The 12339-nt window shown below is 52.2% G+C and overlaps 1 protein-coding gene across 3 annotated transcripts in view; it reads left to right on the plus strand.

Annotated features, from left to right (window-relative positions):
* The window catches only part of WIZ (WIZ zinc finger), a 58359-nt gene that overhangs the window by 30343 nt on the left and 15677 nt on the right, over window positions 1–12339 (plus strand). For 2 of the 3 annotated variants that reach the window (XM_069797568.1, XM_069797566.1), the window contains exons 3-5: window positions 4067–4127; window positions 6683–9222; window positions 9447–9812. In XM_069797568.1, the coding sequence (XP_069653669.1) occupies window positions 4067–4127; window positions 6683–9222; window positions 9447–9812 (2967 nt within the window). The remainder of the gene's footprint in view (window positions 1–4066; window positions 4128–6682; window positions 9223–9446; window positions 9813–12339) is intronic. The other variant, XM_069797567.1, reaches the window with a different exon arrangement.

The following is a 12339-nucleotide window of genomic DNA, read 5'->3' on the forward strand; positions in this document are numbered from 1 at the left end:
TCAGACCTATGTCCTTTGGAAGTGCTGGCCCTTCTGCAGTAGGAACCCAGCTGATCTGGGAGCTGCTGGAGAGCTTGAGTTGGAGCTGAGTCTCCCTCCTCATCCTTTATTGCTGAGGTATGAGATGGGGAAAGCACGTTGAGGTCAGGTAGGTGACCTTCCTCCCATCCTGGAGGATTGTGTGGAAGGGAAACCTTCTGTTGTATTCAGGGGATGGAGCCTTGTGCAGTTGAACAGCTTTTGAAGTTTGGGAAAGAATAGTATTTTTTAGATTTTAGAGTTTTCTTTAAATTTTCGCTCCTTTATGCTCTTTTAGACTGTCACTAGACCTCTTTTGGGAGCTGGGTAGAAAACTTTCTGGAGAATATTGTTTCTTGGTTGGAACTCTTCAGAGGAGAGATTGCGTCCCTGTTTTGAGGTGGTTTAGGGTCTTGATGGAAACCACCATCCAGAAGACCTCTTGGCTTTAGACTGTTGAACTTCTTTGGGTTTTTAGTCCTAAAATCACAGAATAATTGAGGTTGGAAGGACCCTCCAGAGGTCTTCATCTGACCCCTGTGCTCAAAGCACAGCCAGCTTCAAAGTTAGGTTGTTCAAGCCCCATCAAGTTGAGTTTTGAGCATCTCCAGGGATCCCCCACTCTCACAAGGAAGAGCTTCCCATATTGCAACTTCCTTGTCCTCTCGTTGTGCGTGTCCAGGAGGAGTTTGGCTTTGTTATCTCTACAGCCTCCAATTAGTGGCTGTAGGCAGCACCTTCATGCTCTCATCTTGACGTGGAATGAGCCCAACTCCCCCAGCCTGGCTTCATCCATGACGTCCTCCAGTCCTCAATGGCTGGGAACCTTCATTGGCCTCGCTTCGTTGGATGTTGGATCTACCAACAGCTGTGAGGTCCTGACGCAGTGGAGCAACCTTGCTAATTATCACAGCTACCATTTGGTGTGTTGTTAGGCTTAAAATACATGTTGAGTAGTTCTGGTACAAAATAAACCAGACCCGCTGCATAGGAAGTATCTGCCGTATGAAGAGCGGTGACGTGGAAAAGCACCTCAAGGTGCATCCTGGTGTTTTTTGGGGTGGTGGTGAAGGTTTAGGCAAAATTTTTGCACCCTGATACATGACTGAGCCTCTCGAGCATGCCATTACCCTCTGCTTATCAGCTCTGACAGTTATGGCCTCGATGAGCCAGGGCTCTTTTGGCTGTTCTGGAGATGTTGGTATTTCTCAATCCGTGACCTTTGAAATATGTTACGTAATTAACCATCGCTGAATTTGTCTAGAGCTGGGTCTGCCGTGTCTAGGAGAGCTCCTGGTCTCCACATAACTGCTCCTGTACTGGGAAACTCACGAGTTTTTCCCTTAGCTCTGGTTTTCTTTGTGTGTTTTGGCCACAGGCTCATGTGATGGCTCAATTTTGAAAGTGTCTTGATGTCCTGGCTGGGTTGCTTTAACTCTTGGGATAGAGGAAAAACAGAGAGGAGAGACCCGTGGCCCCGATACGAGGGCGTTTGACCTCTTGAAGGAGAGACTGTGAGCTCAAAAATGAATTCAGATTTGCCGTGCTCTCTCGGGCAAAAGCTGCAGCCACCCTCCTGTGGTTAGAGGAGCAGCTCTTGCTGGATTACCATAGAGGGTAAATTTGAGCCTCCTAAGTCCAAGACATTAAACTCCCTCATCTCTCGCTGTTTCCAAGAAACCAGGATTTGCAGGGAGTGCAGTTACGTGCTCATCAGGAGAAAGATAAATCACCGCATGTTTTCCTCTAAAGGAGACAGTTTCTAAAAATAGGAGCCGTGCTGGAGCTCCGGAGAACAAAAGAGTCCCTGGAAGGCTCCTGCCACCACCGTCCTTTCTCGCTATCAGTGCTCTCTGCCCCTCTCCATCCACGCGCTGGGGATTTATGGAAGTGTTTAAAATCTGCCGATTTGGGAGGGTTGGGTTTTTTCCTGGCATTCCCGCCCCGGCCGGTTGGTGACTCAGGCTTTCCTGAATGAATGCTGCCGGTCTCCCGTGACCTCGGCAGCTTGGCCCTGGATCCTGCCGGCCTTTTCCAAAATGTTTTTAAAGCCAAAAGGACCTGATCTGGGAGCTAGGGATGCTGCCACCTCTCCAGGACAGGCTCTGACATCTGACAGCACGGATGCCGGATAAACCCAGGTGATGTGTGTGGTCCCAGCTCTGCATCTAGATGAAAGAGCTCCAACCTCATCATCTCCGGATGAGACCTACAGGCTGGAGATGCTCAGGCTTAAAAGTCTCGCCTCTAAGGTGGCTCACCTAAGACGTTAGAAGGATGGGAAGCCATCCCTGGCTTTTCACATCCCTCCTCTGCTTTCAGGGCAGGTCCTGCCCTGCATCCCCCATCTCCATAACCAGCGTGGTGGCCTGAATACCACATTCTTCCTGGTTTTACAGCACACAACCAGTAATCCATAGAATAAATGCAAACTGTGAGCGGCTGCGTCCATCCCGGAGGGGACAGAGGTCAGTTTCGGCTGTAGAGGCTCTCGCAGGCTGAGCCTGCAGACTGTTGCAGCAAAACCCATCTCCTTGGCTGTGTGTTTCCAAAACGCTCCCCGTTTCCTTTGCAGGATGCGCAGCTTGATCCTGCTCTCTCTCATCTTTGTGTTCAACATTAAAGGCTCTCTGGGTTGTTGGACGGTGTGTGGCGGAGGCTGAGCTGCTCCTTGCATGTCCCTTTCTTTTCTCTATGAGCCCCAGGCATGGTCTGTGCTGGGTCTGCACCCTCCATCAAGCTGTGGACACCTCCTTCCCATGGCTTCTTAGTTACTTCCACAGCGTTGGTGAGCTCCAGGCAACTCTTGGGCTGCTGGGCATCCCATGACCCAAGATGACGATGATGGGAGCAGGGATGTGGGACAATTCCTTGTCCTAGCAGCAAGCTTGCTTGCCCGGGGCCAGGCTGCCCATGACCTAAGATGATGATGATGATGGGAGGAGGGACGGGGGACAATTCCTTGTCCCAGCAGCAAGCTTGCTTGCCTAGGGCTGGGCTGCTGGGCATCTCATGACCCAGGATGATGATGATGATGATGATGGGAGCAGGGACGTGGGCTAGTTTAGTTCCTTGTTCCAGCAGCAAGCTTGCTTGCCTGGGGCTGGTTCGCAGCAGGAAACAATGTGGATTCAGCCAGCTATGCCTTAGCTTCCCCAAGCTCCCAGCCTTGCCTGTAATAAGTGAGTCCCTGCTTTCCATACAGCTGGGACAGGTGACGTGTGGCTGGACCAGGACAGGGGGGATCCGGCATGAGGAGCAAGACCCCCATGTCCTGCCCCAAGCTCAGCCCTGGCTGACGGAGTCTCTGGGCCAGGTAGGTTCGATCCAGACGTTTTTGTTGGACACAGCTGAAGGCTTTCCTCCTCCTGAGGAAGGATGTAGCTGGGTCTGATATATCTCAGCAGACCCTGCAGATCTTCAGGAGGCGTTTGCTTGCCTCTCATTGCTGCCTGAAATTCTGCCTTGCATCTTCTTGCAAGTAGGATTGGAGATGATTTAGCCCAGGAGCCATCCTGGGGGTTTGGCCAACACCAGAGCGAAGCAAAGCTCCTCCAAGCCCCAGATGATGCTTGGGCACCCAGAGAAGCCCTGCATGCTGGTCCAAGGGCAGAGAAGAATGCCGGTGCCAGAGGGGCTCGTGATCCCCAACCGTAGAGCTGGAGGAACTGGTCTTCTTCGCAGCATGGACCAAGACAACCCTTCTCCAGCCACTCGGCCGTGGTTCCATGCCGGATACCTCTCCAGCGAGCAGGGATGGCGGGAGCACGGCCAGCGGCATGTGCATCTTCCTGTTAAACTGCTTAGCTGCAGGAATGATTATACATCAAATAGTTGTGCACGGGATTAAACCCTCTTAAGTGTGGCTTGGAAATCCTCCCGTAATCCGGACCCGGCTGTAGAAGGGAAGGATGGGCAGCAGGAGCAGAGGGGGTTTATCTGCTGGGAAAGCTTTTTTAACACACACACGCAAAAATCACTTTATTGCAAATTGCATTGAAGAAGCCTTACTTGGGCACTGACCTTGGAGCTTTCCTCTCTGTTGCAGATGAGCCTGATCCTGCCCTCTCCGGTGCAGTCCCAGCCACAGCTCACAGGACCGAACACGGGTAAGTTCCCAAGGGATGTCACAGAGCGGGGAGCGCCTGGGAGCTCATCTCCCCTTGCTAATGGTACTCCAGTTACACAAAGCCCCAAAATATCTCCCTGGCTGTCCCCAGAGAGGGTTGTCCCACCATTGAGGATGTCAGCAGGTCCCTTGAGAGCCAGCCAGCACAGTCCCCTTGCTGCAGAGCGGTGTTGGTTGCTCTAGTTAATCTTGTTTGTCCTGCTTCCCAACAAACCACCCTGCTTCTGCCTACTCTAAATCACCCCTCGGAGCCATCCCGGTTCCCCTCAGAGCCATCCCGGTTCCCCTCAGTGCTGCTGGGGCTGTCCCTGCTGCAAGGGAGAGAGAGGTGCTGGGAGGTGGCTGCTTGATATGGTTGTATTGGGTGTCCTGAAGCCATTAAGGGGTGTCCCAAGCAGTTCTGAGTACCCTGAAAAAGGCAGATTTTGGGGTGCCAGCACAAGGCTCGTGCAAGGCAAGGGTCCTTGTCCCTTCTCATGGCATTGGGGACCCACGCCTGGCTCAGAATCACTCTCTGTCTTAGCCTGTTTAGCAATGCAACCAATGCCCAGCACGTTTTAATGGGCTTATTTTAGTATCTGCTGTCGACTGATCCTTCCTGGGCCAGCGGTTTCCTTAGCGAGTTATTTTTAATAACATTTGCAGGGTTTACAGTGCATATGGGAATCGCATTTCCCTGATATCACGCCACAGACAATGGTGAGCCCGTCTTCCAGTCCGCAGCAATTTCTCATGAGTAAAAATAGGGAAAGGTTTGGAGCCGGGAGGGCGAGTGTGGTGGGGTGGGAGGGTCAGTTCACCCCTAAACCTGGCTTTTTCCAGGAACAAGCTGGAAATAAATAGGTTTAAAAAAGAAGGAGAGAGAGAGGCAGCGCGAGAACCCTGTGGAACTGGCAGCCCTGCTGCCTCCAACAAAGGTGCTTTGTTCTCCTGGCAGCACAACTTGACCTGTGAGATAGTGTTTTGCTGCCCCTGGAGCAGCTCCTTGCACGAGGTCTCGAGTCACCAGGCTTCTCCCGGCATTGGGCTCTGTGGTCCGGCAGGTTTCTTCCCTAGGGATGGTTTAGCAGGTGGCAGGAGCGGTGATGTGGTTTGCATCCTGCTTTTGGCCGTGCATCCGTGCCACGGATGCTGTGTAGAGGGAGAAGCCGGCCATGAAGCTGGCTGTGGAGGACAGAATCTGGGTTGCACCCTTAGGGCAGGGATGGGGATGCGGAGGAATCTTGCCTCGCTCTGCAGTTCGGTGGACGCTCAAATCTGCTCGCCCCCAGAGCCGGTATCTGCTAAACCCCTGTGAAGCTGCCATTAGGGCCATCGGGGCTCCTGGGGCTCCTGGGCCCCAGTTCAGAAGCCTAAATGTGGGGATCTGGTACCGTTTGAGGCTTTCTGCTTCCCCACTGAGCCTCTCCACCATCCCACACAGAAGGGTTTGAGGCTTTTGTAGATCCTGTCTCATAACTGTTGGTCCCGTGCCAGATGTCTCCAATCCCTCGAGGCATCTCAGAGAACGTCAGGTGCCTCTGTTGCACCCTCATGGTCCTCACCATGTCCCTTCTTATTCCCCGAAAAAGCCTCCAAGCCCAATGTAGGATTTTTAAAACCACCAGACTGGGATTGCCCGTGGGCGTGCTTCACCCCTCTCTAACGCACAACACGTCTTTGGTGCCACAGTGGTACCCACAGCACCCGTCTGAGTGGCATGGGGCCACCCAATCCCACTGTAGAGCTCACCCCGTGGAGGCTTTTATGTTCTCCAGCTGTTTGATGGGGTCTTGCTAGCTTTGGCATCCTTGTGGAGGGTTTGGAAGAGGACGGAGAGGAACCACTTTGGTCCACTGTGACTTGGGGTCTCTGCACGGGGAAGAAAGACTTCCCACCCCTGCTGTGGAGAGGGATCACCCAGGAACTTTCATTTAATGACAGAGACAAACCATCCTTTGGTCCCAGAGACCTTTGGTATGGTCTACATTGGCACTTAAATCCGTTTTTATGCAACTTTGAAGAGCTCCTTGGCTTGTTCTTTGGCCTGGTAGTGACAAGTGTCATCGCTAAGAGCGAATATCCCTGTTGAGCTGGGTAAAAAGGAGGCAATAAGGTGTCCAAGCATCCCGAGAAGTTAGGAGGGGAAAGGCAAGGAGAAGCAGAGAGTGGGGTGGAGCAAGGGGAAGATGACTTCTGGCCCAAGGCAGGAATTGGTTTCGTGGTGATGGGAACTCAATGCTCCTGTTGTGCCTGGCATGAACGCGGAAGAGCCACTGTAGGGAACAGATACAGGCATTGCTGAAACGAGCTTGAAGCAAGCCTAGGAGAAAATGCAGAAATGATTCTAGCCAAGGGAGGGTGGAAAGGGATGGACTCATTTTTGTCCCAAGTCTTTAGTATTTGGGGCAGTATGGAAGTAACCGTGAAACCCCCAGCTGGTGTTATGCCATAACACCACGCAGGCTCGCTCTGGTTGTAGGACAGCCCTTTTGTAAATGGAAATGTTTGTATTATCCCATTAACTGGTTACTAACTCTCAAAACTTATTTGCAGCTCCACGAATGAAGAGCATTTGGAGTTCAAGAAGGCTTTGTACAGAACAGATGCCAGGAGCTCCCTAGACTTGCGAAACATGACTGTGTCTGGCAGCGTGACCTGGGACACCTCTGCCCTGGAGACGAGAGTGAGCGATGGGAGAGAAGAAAGCACTTTAGAGAGACTCTCTGGCTTGAAGGACTCGAAAGACTCACGGTGTGTAAAGGAGTCGGCATTCGCCATGGAGCCCCAGGTTGTAAATACTGTGCAGGTGGATCCTGAGCAACTGGAGAGCGACTCCGAGGACCTGGACGGTGGCAAGGTGGCAGCAGAGACGCCCAGCCCTTGTGCTGGGGCATCGGTTGGCGGCGGGGAAGAGAAATATCTTAAAAATGAACCAAAGCAACGTGAAGGCCTCAGCAAAGAGCACTTAGATAAAAGTAAGAGGGGAATCCAGAGGGTTGACTGGATTTCTAGACCCAACAAAAGCCCAAGTCCTCACTACAAAGACATAAGTAAGCCGACAGATGTAGCAACCAACTTGCCCTTTCGGGGACAGTCCGTGCGTGAAGTGCCTCCTCCGCTGACTCCGACGGTGTTCAGAAAAACGCTAAACCCTGTCCTTGGCAAGTCCAAATCCCTGGAGAGCTCCTCGTCCCACAGCAAGGGGCTGATGGTCGACTCGGACTTGGGCGAGATCAACCCACTCAACACGGCTGAGTGGACAATCCAGAAGCCGGGTCTTCAGCTTGGTGCGGACCTCACCGTCGGCAAACAGTCCTGGACGGTAAATGCCGAAGACTCGGTGGAGCGGATCCCGTTGATGTCTCTGGAGCCTGCTCCCTGCAGCTCCTATGACATTGAAATGAGGCCCTACGTGTGCAGCGTCTTGTTGGAGGAACAGGGGAAAGAGGAGCTGGGTCCAGAGGAGGACCCTACGGTGTACACCTGCATAGAGTGCAGCATTTACTTCAAGAAGAAGGAACATTTGATGGATCACATGCTTCAGCATAATCGTGGACCAGGGAGGGACCAAGACAGAGATGCTTTGGGAGGGCAGTGTCAATTCTGCTGCAACGAGTGCGGCTGGGCCTTTGGAGACCCCACGTCTCTGGAGCAGCACAAAAGGCTCCACCAAGAGTCTAGGGAAAAAATTATCGAAGAGATTCAGAAGTTGAATGAGTTTCCGGATGAAGGCCGGGAAGCCCGGCTGCAGTGCCCCAAGTGCGTCTTTGGCACAAACTCCTCCAAGATCTTTGTCCAGCATGCCAAGATGCATGTCAAGGAGAGGAAGGACCAAGGGGCAAAGAACATGAATCTCTTTGGAAGCGCGGGCAGCGGAGAAATACGGGATAGCCCCGTGCACGGCATCTACAAACACTTCAAACCAAATGAACACGTGTCCCTGCAGATGCAGGTACCACCTCACGGCAGCAGCAAAGGGCTCAGCACCTGTATGCTCTGCAGCTTCCCAGCCCCCAACGAGAACATCCTCAAGGAGCATATGAAATATGCCCATTCCCACCTCTCCTGGGACACGGAGGTGTACGAAGATGATCCCAATCAACCAGGAACTAGCAGAGATGCCTACAGCCCGGCCAGGACAGGCCGGTTTGCAGAGACTGATTATTTTGGCAAAGCAGACCGGCTTTTTCCTCCGCCTCACCGAGAAAGCACATCGCATTACGAAGGAGTTCACGGTTTTGCCCTAACTCACCCAAGACTCGACAAAAGCAACGGGGCTAGTAAAAAGGACTACCAGACATCAGGGTTTCATGCCAGGAAAGCAGCTCCATACGCTGCCCCCCACAAAAACCTGGGGTTGTCTGGTTTTTCTTCTGCTAAAGCTTATTCCCAGTATGCTCTGCAGCAGTTGAAAAAAAAAGCAGCAGCTCAGCACCTTGAAGGAGAAGGTGATGGTCTCAGGAGCCACCCGATGGGGCTGGAGGAGCTCAGGCACAAGTGGATGTTGGCCAGCGACACTGGGAGCATGGAAGAGGAGATCTCCCTAAGCACAGAAATAGATTTGAGTGAGAACAGAGGCATCAAACCCGTCACCATCCCTCAAGCTGCCTTGGACCTCAAGAGGACGTTCAGAGACACCTTGAAAGCCACGGACTCTTCAATAGCTTCGGAGGAGCAGCAGCAGCAGTTGCGGAAGATGGTCCCCATCGTCCTCCTGGAGGAGGTGAACCTGCACCCCAAGGCGACGAAGCGGCCCCGGGGGAAGCCGTTCAAGAAGAAAACAACACTCCCTTCCCGGGAATTCGTGATGGAAGAGTCTCTTCCCTTGGATATGCTCCTGTTGGACGCTCCTCTGGAGGGTCCTCTGGAGCTTGATGACCTCTTGGACTCCGACTCACCCATGCTGAAGAATGAGGAGAGGAAATGTCCCTACTGCCCAGACAGGTTTCACAACGGGATCGGGCTGGCGAACCACGTGCGGGGCCACCTCAACAGGGTGGGGGTGAGCTACAACGTCCGTCATTTCATCTCGGCGGAAGAAGTGAAAGCTATTGAGCAAAAATTTTCCTTCCAAAAGAAGAAGAAAAAAGGTAGTATGTATTCAATTCACCGTGCTTTCTATTTTCTTATTTTAATCGGTGGGGTTTTCTCCTCCCACCGAGAACTGGGTATGTATGGTACTGTAGTCAACTTGAACCGTGGTGGCCACGGCACAACCGGTAGCATGCGGTTGTCTCGGGTGCAACCCTCCCCACCCCCGGAGGCCCGAGCCAGGGGTTTTAGCGGCATCGCTGACTGTCTGTCCTTCTTTCCGCAGTTGCAAACTTTGACCCGAGTACTTTCAGCCTGATGCGATGCGAATTCTGCGGAGCCGGTTTCGACACGCGAGCGGGTCTCTCCAGCCATGCCAGAGCCCACCTGAGAGACTTTGGTATTACCAACTGGGAACTCACCATCTCACCCATTAACATCCTCAAGGAGCTGTTGGCCAATTCATCAGAGCATCCGATGCTGCAAGCGGCGATGGGAGCGGAGCCCTCGTCCCCGAGCCGAGAGAGGGAAGCTCACGGCTTCGTGCCTCGCAAGAGCATGACACCCATGTCCGAGTGCAGCATTCCACGGTCTCCTCTGTCCCCGTTCCCCCCGTCCTGGGGAGATGAGTCCCTGCAGTCCTACAGAGATGGTAAGTGTTCCGTGAATGCCCTGTGGAAGTCAGAAACCCTTTTGATAGCCCCAAATCATTGCGTCCTGCTGAACAGAGCCTCGCTGGAGGAGGGGTATTTACAGGGAAGGGTTTAATCGGCCTAACTTGGTGTTGGTTTATCCAGCTCCATCGCTGATGCTCTGGGTCTTGTGAAATCTGGTGCTGGTTTAGGGCAGGTGGATGGAGATACTGGCAGATGAAAGAGTCAGGTGGTGCGGTCTCTTGAGGGGTGGGTAGAGGGGTCACATCCCACCAGGGAGCCGTGCTTTGGACGTTTGGGCTTTGTTGGAAAGTGTTGCGTGTAGGAACGAGGTTTCCATAGGGGAAACGCCTAAAGCTTCACAAATCATGGGGCAGAGAGTGGCTGGAGGGAAGGAGAAGAGCGTGGTCGCTGGTACCAGTCCGGCCTGGCAGTGCTTGGCCACGCAGAAGGCAGGATGCGACCTCTGGCTTGGGGAGCTGTGTTCACCCCTCAGCTGCTTTTTTTCCATAAGTGGTATGTTACCGTGGTGGGAAGTGTAAAGGGTCCTTGCAAATGGATTTGGGTCTGAGCTCGTCGCCCTCCATCAGAGGAGCTCCAAACTATTCAAACAGGATTATCTATTCCAGAGCAGAGCCCATCCCAAACAGCTTCCGGGTTTCTTTTGCAAGGCTCCAAAAAAACTGAATTTGCCCCCAAAACTTGGCGACGTACCATTCTGCCAAAGACTAAAAACTCGCTCATGCATTAGGAAAAACAACCACCTACAGACACCTGGCGCTACTTGGAAGCGTCTTGAAGTCCCTGAAGCAGCTTTTCGTTAGGTTCTGCTCAGCCTAATCCTATGTTAGATACAGCCCTGCGGCGAGAAGCTATCTGTCTTTAATTGAAATATCAAAGAGCCTGTAATCCTGGCTCTCCAGACTGTTCCACATGCCTGGGACGCTCTTTGGAAGGAGTCTTGAGCGTAACAAACACAAATTAAAATACGAACAAACCCAAACTCTTTTTTTCTTGGCATGGCAGACCTTGGAAGATGAATAGCTACCAGCCTGGGGTGGTGGTTGATGCCAATGAGACGCGTTTTGGAGGGCTCAGCTGGGTTTCTGCTGCCAGTGGCTGGATGCTCCTGCTGACTGTGACTATCGCTCGGCAATTTTTACGTCTCCTGGTGCCCAGATTTCACTGGCACAAGCCGTTATAGATAGCGCCGCTGTTTTAAAAACTAGGGCTTGGGTATTTTGTAGTTAAGAAGGGTGGAAAGTATCTCAGTGAAGAAAGAGTGCGGCCACCCTTCGGTAACAACCGCTCATCAGAGAAGAGGTTAATGCAGTTCTTAACACGGCAAATCTAATATCAAATGTCCCCAGTGTGAAGTTTTAGAAAAAAAAAAAAAAAATGGGTCATGTCTTGAAATATGATCTTGCTTATCGGTTTGGGCAACGTCAGTCAAGTTTTTTCAGCATGTGATGTTGGCCCGGGGCTGGGAACTTCTCCTGCTCCTTGCTGTGCCCATCTCCAGTTGCCTTGAAATGCTGGTGGGTGCTTGGTGGGAGAAATCGGGTCAGGAATTGTCCTTTGAGTTGAATGAAAGCTTGATTTCGGCCTGCTTCAGCGTTGTATTTAAACCCAGATAAGGCTGAGGATGGACATGTGGGATGAGCGGAGGGTGAGCGTGACCTGCACAAGAGCAAGAGCTCAAACACCCCCTTCAGCAGCACTCCTGGATTTAAACTTGCGTGCTGTGTATTCCGTTACGAGTCTTGTCTTTGGGGGACAATGCCAAGAAAACGGGTAAATTTGGAAAGCTTAAAAATCCCCGGCCCAGCAACCTGTTGTGTAACCAAAGCATGCACAGCGGATCACGTGGAGATAGCGATCGGTGGACGGCTTTTGTATTTAAATCCAAGCCTGAAGTCTCTTAGTTACGCTCCCAAGCTCATGGAGATGACTTGCCATGAGTCAAAACCCTCCTTGTTTTCCTTCCAGCCCAAAACGACACTTTCAGGGTGCTCTGGCTTCGTGCTTAAAGTATCTGTTGCAACTGATTTAAGAACGAAGCAGTGCCCATTGCGTTGCAATATTTATTTAACTCTTGCTCTGGGTACGGCTGCGGGGAAGCAGCTGAGCAAACAGTGAAACGGGTTTGGAGATTGGGGGATGCTGAATCTGCAGCCGGGAGGATTTTAGCCGTGTTTTTTTTTTAAGCCCACTTGTCCCCATGTCTCTTCAAATCACTCATGAGATGTGCGAGAGCTCGAGTGACCTGCCTGCTTCTGCGTGGGTCTTTGCCGCCGTGCTAAATCCTTGACCGCTGCTCCCAGGCTGGAGCAAGGAGCTGCCTTAAGGGCACCTGCTTAGTGTTAACGTCCTCTGCTCGTGTTTTATGCTAATTCTGTAACTTACAGAGGGTTTTAAGCAACATAAACGAGATAAAGGCTGTTAGCAAGTTATAGTGGCAGGAGGATCTCATGAACAGTCGGTGGTGGCACCGCACCAGACCTGGCGGCATCTCAGCCGGTGGCT

The sequence above is a fragment of the Haliaeetus albicilla genome, chromosome 11 (genome assembly GCF_947461875.1).
Source record: "Haliaeetus albicilla chromosome 11, bHalAlb1.1, whole genome shotgun sequence".
NCBI classification, from domain to species: domain Eukaryota; kingdom Metazoa; phylum Chordata; class Aves; order Accipitriformes; family Accipitridae; genus Haliaeetus; species Haliaeetus albicilla.